The 7,616-nt window shown below is 41.9% G+C and overlaps 1 protein-coding gene across 4 annotated transcripts in view; it reads right to left on the reverse strand.

Moving 5' to 3' along the window:
* The window catches only part of GPATCH2 (G-patch domain containing 2), a 150,585-nt gene that overhangs the window by 19,769 nt on the left and 123,200 nt on the right, over window positions 1–7,616 (reverse strand). The window contains exon 9 of one of the 4 annotated variants that reach the window (XM_023534157.1): window positions 4,603–4,813. The exons of the other annotated variants lie outside the window; for them this stretch is intronic. Coding sequence (XP_023389925.1) covers window positions 4,723–4,813 — 91 coding nt within the window. The 3' untranslated portion in view covers window positions 4,603–4,722. Of the gene's footprint in view, window positions 1–4,602; window positions 4,814–7,616 lie in introns of those variants that run through there. 4 annotated transcript variants of the gene reach the window in all.

Here is a 7,616-nt window from a genome sequence, read left to right on the forward strand (position 1 = left end):
GACACACACTTTCCCCGGGAGCTTCATGTCAGCTATGTAACGAGAGAATCCTACGAAGCTGCAGCACGAGAACAGCTCTTTGTGTTAGCGTATCCCAGTGAGGCAGTGGGCAAGAGGGGAAGGCGGTCGATGAAAAGTCATAATTTTGGATTGTTTTTTTTAAAGTCCTGGACTTACTATTTTCGGAAACAATTAAAGCTCAAACTAAGCTAAAAAAAAAAAAAAAAAAAATTTGGCCAGCAGTGTCCTCCTCGAGAAATACACTTCTAGGAATAATGAGAAGAAAGACATAAGGGTCTGACACACAGTAGCCGCTTCCTGTAGCGACGATGCTTCGACTCAGGCTCCTCTGGCACCAGCTATGTGGGACCGGAGTCTTCTAACTGCTTCAAGATCACTCTCCCAAGTCAGTAGTCTTTTAAAACCTTATTTATTTATTTTTTTATGCTGCTTAATATTTCTTAGGAAGTCCTGTGTACAAAGATAGCGAAAAACAAACTCCAGGAGCATCTCCTCTTCCAAACCCTTTCTCATCTGCTGGACTCAAAACTCCCTTGGGGGCATCTTTCCAGGACAAATGGAATGTGACGTTTTCATTCAACTCCTCTCCCTCATCCCCATCAAAAGTACATAAAGGAAAAGAGACAGACGCTCGAGGAGGATCAAGTTAAAAGTTAATAAATTCAGCACATTGAGTTCGAAGACCTGACCCATAAGAAACCCAGCTAGCTGTAGTGCAGCCACTCTGTCCAGAACTAACCACCTGCTGCAGCACGCCCAGAGATCCGGATCCGTGAGACCGCCCCCGTGAGGCTGTCCCGCGCCCATTCCCTCGGACTCGTGCAAAGGAGTTGCCACAAACAACACTACGTAAGGTCGTCTCTGTTATTTAGTTGTCGCTCTTAATGTAAAACATAGCCGTTATTTTTTTAATTTAAAATCAATGAATGTCTCCAAGGCAGCCTCGTTGCTTCGGGTCATTTGTCTGTGCAAAGCAGGACACTTGGATCACTATTCAAGGTGACAGTTGGCAATTTTTGTGGTTTGTTTGTTGCTGTGGAGTTTTGAAGAATGACAGCACATTGTCCTACGAACAGGCCCAAAGGTATTAAAGACGAATGTTCGTTACTGTAAAGTGCTGTACGGGAAGGACCCAGTGACGACGTCAGTGTATTTGTTTCAGAGTACCTGCTAGCAGTGGACAAGAGGTGACACCTTTAATATTAGGAGTAAACACACACGCCTTTAAGTGGAAAGGATGAAGAAATAATGTTGTTTCATTATTAATAAGCACTGTCACCTAGTTATGGCGTGAAACATGGCTTCTTATGTATTAATTCTGAAGAATAAGAGCAGAGCTCAAAAAGATGTTTTTTTTTTTGTTTTTTGGGTTTTTTTTTTGCTTCGAAACAGGCTTCACTCATTTGTCCCATCATCCTTTTAGATGGTGTGGTGGTAGGAAACTGGGCAATGTATGTGGAGGGAAAAAAAAGTAAAAAAAAAACCCCAAAATAAAAATAAAACCTCAAAAAATAAAAAGCAGAAAGAAAAAAGGCCTTGTGAGAACCACCTAGCCTGAAAACTTGGCATCCGACATGGGTGACAGGGACGGAAGCAGGCAGGGTCAAAGAGGATAACATTAAAGGGAAAACAACAGGAACTTGTCTCTTCTGTCTCTGCATTTACAAACACGGGCTTTTCGGAGAACGGGGCCTGGTGGAAGCTGCCCCCTGACAGAATGTTCCCCGCAGCCTCCGACGAGCTGCAGACGAGAGACAAACAGATGTGACTGCGGGCCCTGGCATTTGGCAAGAACGCTCACTGTCAGCTAGAAAAACATAGGCCCGGACAGGGCCTCAGCTGCACAGAAATGAAGCAGGTCTGCGGTGTCACGGGAGGAGCTGTCCAGTGGCAGAGACACGACAGGGGCCGGAAAACCCATCCTGTGTGAACTCCCTCTTCCAGATCCCCTGTATGCAGTGTAATATGTCTCAACGCATTAAACTGAACAAGTCAACGTCAGTGTCCAGCTCTTTTCGTTCTGTACCAAAATGCACATGAGGTCAAGTGCCCTCAAGCGTAAATATTTCTTAACTACTAGGATCACGTCAGATCCTTGTTTTTAATGGTATTTTCTTTCAAAGCCCTTCGTTGTGCATGAAGAACCCTTTGCATTTGGTGCTTTTGATTGATTGCACCCACCCTGACCAGTTCTTGGTTCTGGAGGCTTCTCTCTCTAGGCTTTTGGTCACCTGACCTCACCGTCGGCCTTCAGCCCACGTCTTTCTGGAACAATCCCGACTTTAGCAAGGGGCGGTTTAAGTTTCAGATCAGTGCCCTGGATTCAGTGCTCATGTCCAGTGACTGGGCCCTTCCTTGCTTTACGCTGGACTTATCCCATCTCATCATAAATCTTCTGGTATTTTGTTCTTTCTGGTTTAGGTCATTGCCTGCACCTCCCCAGATGCTAAAGTCTGGACATGCAAGCAGGTGACTGAATGGCCGGCGGACCCGTGTCCAACTGTTAGCTGCTCCCAGTTCCGTCACTGTCCACCACCCACCTGCCAGAACTAACGCTTACTGTTTCTTCTTCTCTGTTTTAATCACGTAAACTTTCACTGGGTTACAATGAGTCATTTGTCTTCCATACTCTCTTTCTTACCATAGTTTCTACTTAGGATAAAATTGGAAACATTTGTAGAGGTTAGAGGAAGCCTAGGCAAGAGTAAAATCTGTAAAAGTTTTGTAACCCTCATCACATCACTTTTTACTTTTAAAGATGGCTTTTTCTATAGACACAAGCTGAATCTTTGTCCTTTTAAATAATGACATTGTCAATCTTGGAACCTAGAAACTTTTCAAACGTCATTCTCAGCAAGACTCTAAGGTTCTAGAATGATGTTCAATAGGAAACACCATATTCTAATGCTCGGGACTTAAAATTTGTTCCAGGTTGCACGCCGACCGGTAAATACTTCCTGCCTGCAGCTCCCAGTCGTTGCTGTGAGCGCGAGGGAGAGGTGGCTGGCTGTGTGTCGGGAAGATGCCAGGGAGCTCAGGGACAAGTTTCACTGTCCCGCCAGCCAATGACACTCCCGCTGCTCTGAGCAGCACCAGTGTGGCTGAACCCCAGTGAGCAAACGGGGGAGACGGAGATGGCGGGAGCCGTCTGGTGGTCCAGGAACCTCATGAAATCTCACGCAAAATGCGCGTATGCATTTCGTATCCTGTTTTAGCAAGAGCGTCCATCGTTCTTAACTGATTCTGAAACATTCACAGAGAGCGTTACCCACATAATAGACAAAGAAGATTTATACCAAACTGTTCATAATCTAAAATAGGACATACCTATCTTAAAATTTCTATGGAATATTCTGAACATTCCACACACAGAAGCTACGTTCTGTGATCATAATATCACAAACAATACCATTTAATAACGTAAGCTAAAAAAAAAAAAAAAAGCCTCATTGAAATATACATATCCTATGCTCTACCTCAAAAAGCAATCTCCTTCCTTCTCCACTTCTTAGCCTGCTCTGTTCTCCCTCATAGCATACTGAACTAATATTTCTGAATCAGTGAATGTGCCTCAGTGTTGGCTGAAAGGCACAGAAACTCATGCACCAAAATACTGATGACGATTATCTCCGTGTGATGGCATTTTGTGGGGTTTCTTCTTTATGCCTCTCATTGGACTTTATTTTTACGATGAGCATGCAACCAAAAAAAAATTATTAAAAATTATTACTAGGTGAGTTAGAAAACAGCAAACAATGGAATTAATCAATGTAAGTGATTTAGGCAGCCTGAGAGATTTCGTCGTCAAGGGCACAAACTTTTCACTGCAGAAGCTGTGGTGTTAGCTCCAGCGATAGGTTCTGTTGGCCTGATCTGCATTCAGGATGAGTCGGGAAATCGGAACCCACTCCCCGTGGTGCCACTTTTTCTGCTTCCCCAACCAGTTCTCTGAAAAGGCCTCCTTGTCCCCATATTTGTCAAAGTTTGAGGAGTTTTTCCAATCTTTGGCATGCTACTTAAACTCTTTGCCTCACTCTCTTTACCTTCAAGAACTGTGATAAGACTCTTATCTCAAAGTTTTTTTTTTTTTGAAGATTTTAGTTTGATATTATTTGTGTAAAAATTTGGCACAGTGCCTGCACAAAGGAAGCCATTGATAACTGTCAGCTATTAACCTTACTAATATTATCATCCCCACTTTACAGATAAGCAGCCCGGGGCACAGAAAAGTTAAATAGTTTACCCAGGATTACAAAGTTAAGGGGAACCGACGAGAGGCGCTTTGTGGTATCATAGTGCCAGGTGCGGAGTGTCGCGAAAACTTACACCAAAGAAACACATGACAGCACGGAGTCATTGCATCTGGACACTATCGATATGCTATAATAAGGATATAATTAGGTTCATTTCTAAGGAACAAGTAAGTATCTTTCTGGTAGTTAATAGAAAAGTTAAATTGTTCTTGAGTGTCGGATTCTGCTCACTTTCAGTGTATTGTAGCACGTCCGAAAAAAGTACTCATTTTCATTTCAAGAGCTCCATAAAAACCCACCAGAGTCTTGCCATCCGCTGACTTTCTCGCGTCAGTCCTTGACTGCACATTTTCTCCTGGCCACACTCGGTACTTGCCAGTTCAAAGCCGTCCTGCTTCTTCTACGTGGTGTGTTCCAAGCTTTATCTAAAACCCGAGGGTCTGCTATTCTAACGGCGCCATCCCTTGTGTGCCTTACTTAATAAGCACAGACTCAGCGACTCATTTAAATGCTGCTTCTTTTTGTACCGCTGCATTACTCTAAACAAATGGTAACCGAAAGGTGGTGGCGATTGTTTTTATGCAGTTCGGTCGATACTAGAACATTCTGAGTGTATGGGAGCGAGGACATTTCTCACGTCGGGAGGAAAGTCAGCCTTTGAATGCAGCCAATTATTCAGCACGGTGTCTAAAAATCTGTCTTGGGACAGCTGCTGTTACATCTGAGTTTCCGCGGTGCGGCCATCATGCTTCCCACATCTGTCCCGTTCCTTCAGGTGTTTCTGGGGTGCTGCTAGCCCCTGAGGCCGTGCATACGTGCTAACGCTAGAGCGATGTATTCCACCTACTTCGAAAAACTCCATTTCCATAAAGCCCAATTTTGAGAGTCTGCGCTTTCTCCCTTCGAGGTTCTCCCAGTACATTCAAATCTAAACGTTCTTTTTTTTTTTTCCAAACTTTCTTAACCTCACTATCCTTCTGAGTGCTTTTTCTCGATATTTCATATCAATCCGTGCCTGTCTCTGCGGTTACACTTATAGTATGGCCTTGAGGTGTTTTCAGGTCACAGGTGATGATCAGTTAAATAGAAACAACTCGAGGCCCAGACCGTGTCTAATTCTCAGAACCTTGCAGTTGCTTCTGCCGTACGCTAGAAGCACCATGAACATTTATTGGACTAAAACTTAATAACTGCTCATTTGGCAATCAATCATGCAATTTTTTTATGATAACATAAAACTGTTATTTAAGTTCACTCGAAAACACTCATTTAGCAATGAACTAAACTTGATTATGAACCAGGTATTCTTTGATGCTAACGAAACGGAAAGAAGTGCGAGCCAGCTCTTCCCAGCGAGGGGCTCACAGACTAAGGCAGCAGACGAATTAGAAATTACTATACAATTTAATAAAAACCACAGGGCTGTCGTAGCAGACCACCTTTTTGGGGAGATTGAGGAAAAATCATTTCTCCTGACTTCAAATTTGCATATTGTCTCTCCAAGCGGCATCTAAGATATTTGAGGCATCTTGGAGTATTCTTTTATTCTTCACACCATAGTACCTAGGAGACAGTAGGCACTTAGTAAACTGAAATTGATTTCATTTACTTGATTCCTAGATATAACTATACATTTTTGGAATCTGCATATCATTGATATTTAGTATATTTTCAACAATAAGCTTACTCTAATTTGCTTAAAAATAATAAAATAAAGATAGTGTTTACTCTTAGGAGAGAGAAAAAAATTACTCAAAATAAACATGATTCTTTTAGATAGCTTCATTTAATGCAAGATTTGCGTCTACATTTAAAAATTTGGAATGTTGGTCCTATAACATCTTGCATCTTACATAAAAGAACCCTCAAATCAGACTACAGATTCAGATAGAATTCTCCATTTCCTCCCTGATGAGAGCAGTATGGAATTTCCCAGGATGGTATGGTTGCCATTTATAATATCTGTTCATAAAATTATGAGGTATTCCTAATATTCTTAACTCTTCTGGGCGAAGTCAACACATTATTGATTTTCATATCCACTTCATCCAGTGCAGTATATAATATCTGTTGAACTGACTTCTTCCTAAAATCTCCTATTTGATATTTCCGACTCTAAAGCAAGCTTTAAGTTCAGTTCTGGGGTAGCATTTTGGAATAAGCATGGTGAGTTTCTTTCTGTCACCGGCTTCAGGGAATGATGGAGTTGAAAGGGCAGGGCAGAGAGCATATTTTTATTTTTTTTATTATTTTGAATGCATGCTGGTTTCTTAAATCTTAGAATTTATCATCTGAATTACGAAGAAGAGACAAGCTTATTGAGTGCCAACTATACATGAGGTTTCATGCCAAACATTTTCACATACTTTATCTTGTTTAATCCTCAGAATAACCCCTCGGAGGCCTGAGGTCCGGAGAAACTTACCTGACAAAAATCACCTGAACAAAAAATGAAGTAATTGTATTTGAACAGAGCAATGCTTGCCTCAAAAAATCACTTTTTCCCCTATTCCATACCACCCTATTCAACTTAGTTTATCATACTCCATTTAATAAATATCTCCTGTAAATGTAATGTATGCCCTACCCGATGCCATAAAACAGGACCGAGGAATAAAAAAGAGACGGTCTTCATTCACTTCCTAGGGGCTAAAGGCTACTGATCATGCTGGGAAACGATTCAGCTCAACATGCAGAGAGAATTGCAGGCCAGCGTGCACGGCGTCCTGAGCCCCTCGGTGAGGGAATGCATAAGAGGCACAGGCGCCTCAGGCGCACGCGTGGCGTGCCACACCAGGCGTAGATTCTCTGCAAAGCGCTCTGTCACTCTGCTTACTGAGAGGAGACTTATGGTATCACCATAATTCTACGAGCAAAGGAAGATGTGGTTGCCACTTTTATCTCCATATTGAGGAGGTGATAAAGAACAACGTATTTTAATCACAGGCCAGAAGGAACTTCTAAAAGATGTAAAGAGGTATTTCTACTTTGGAATATGTCAGGCAGTGTTACCATTTAATATAAACTTAATCGAGTTTAGGTTAACTTATTGTTTATTGATAAAATACAATTGGGAATCTATGACCTAGCTGAAATGTCACCTCCTTTATGCAGCCCTCTCTGATTGCCAGTGCCAGAATAATCTCTCACTCACAATGTCTTCTACCTTAAACTACTGCTCTACAGGTACATAAACTAATACTGTGGCTGTACTGTATATTCCTTGAAGGCTGTGGGGCCCACATCTTATTCATTTTTTTAAGTAAATTTTCCTTAGTGTTTACAAACTTTGCCAATCTCAGGCACTTATTAAAGAGTTATTAAATTAAATTTAATAAGACA

This window comes from Pteropus vampyrus, unplaced genomic scaffold (genome assembly GCF_000151845.1).
Source record: "Pteropus vampyrus isolate Shadow unplaced genomic scaffold, Pvam_2.0 Scaffold121, whole genome shotgun sequence".
NCBI classification, from domain to species: domain Eukaryota; kingdom Metazoa; phylum Chordata; class Mammalia; order Chiroptera; family Pteropodidae; genus Pteropus; species Pteropus vampyrus.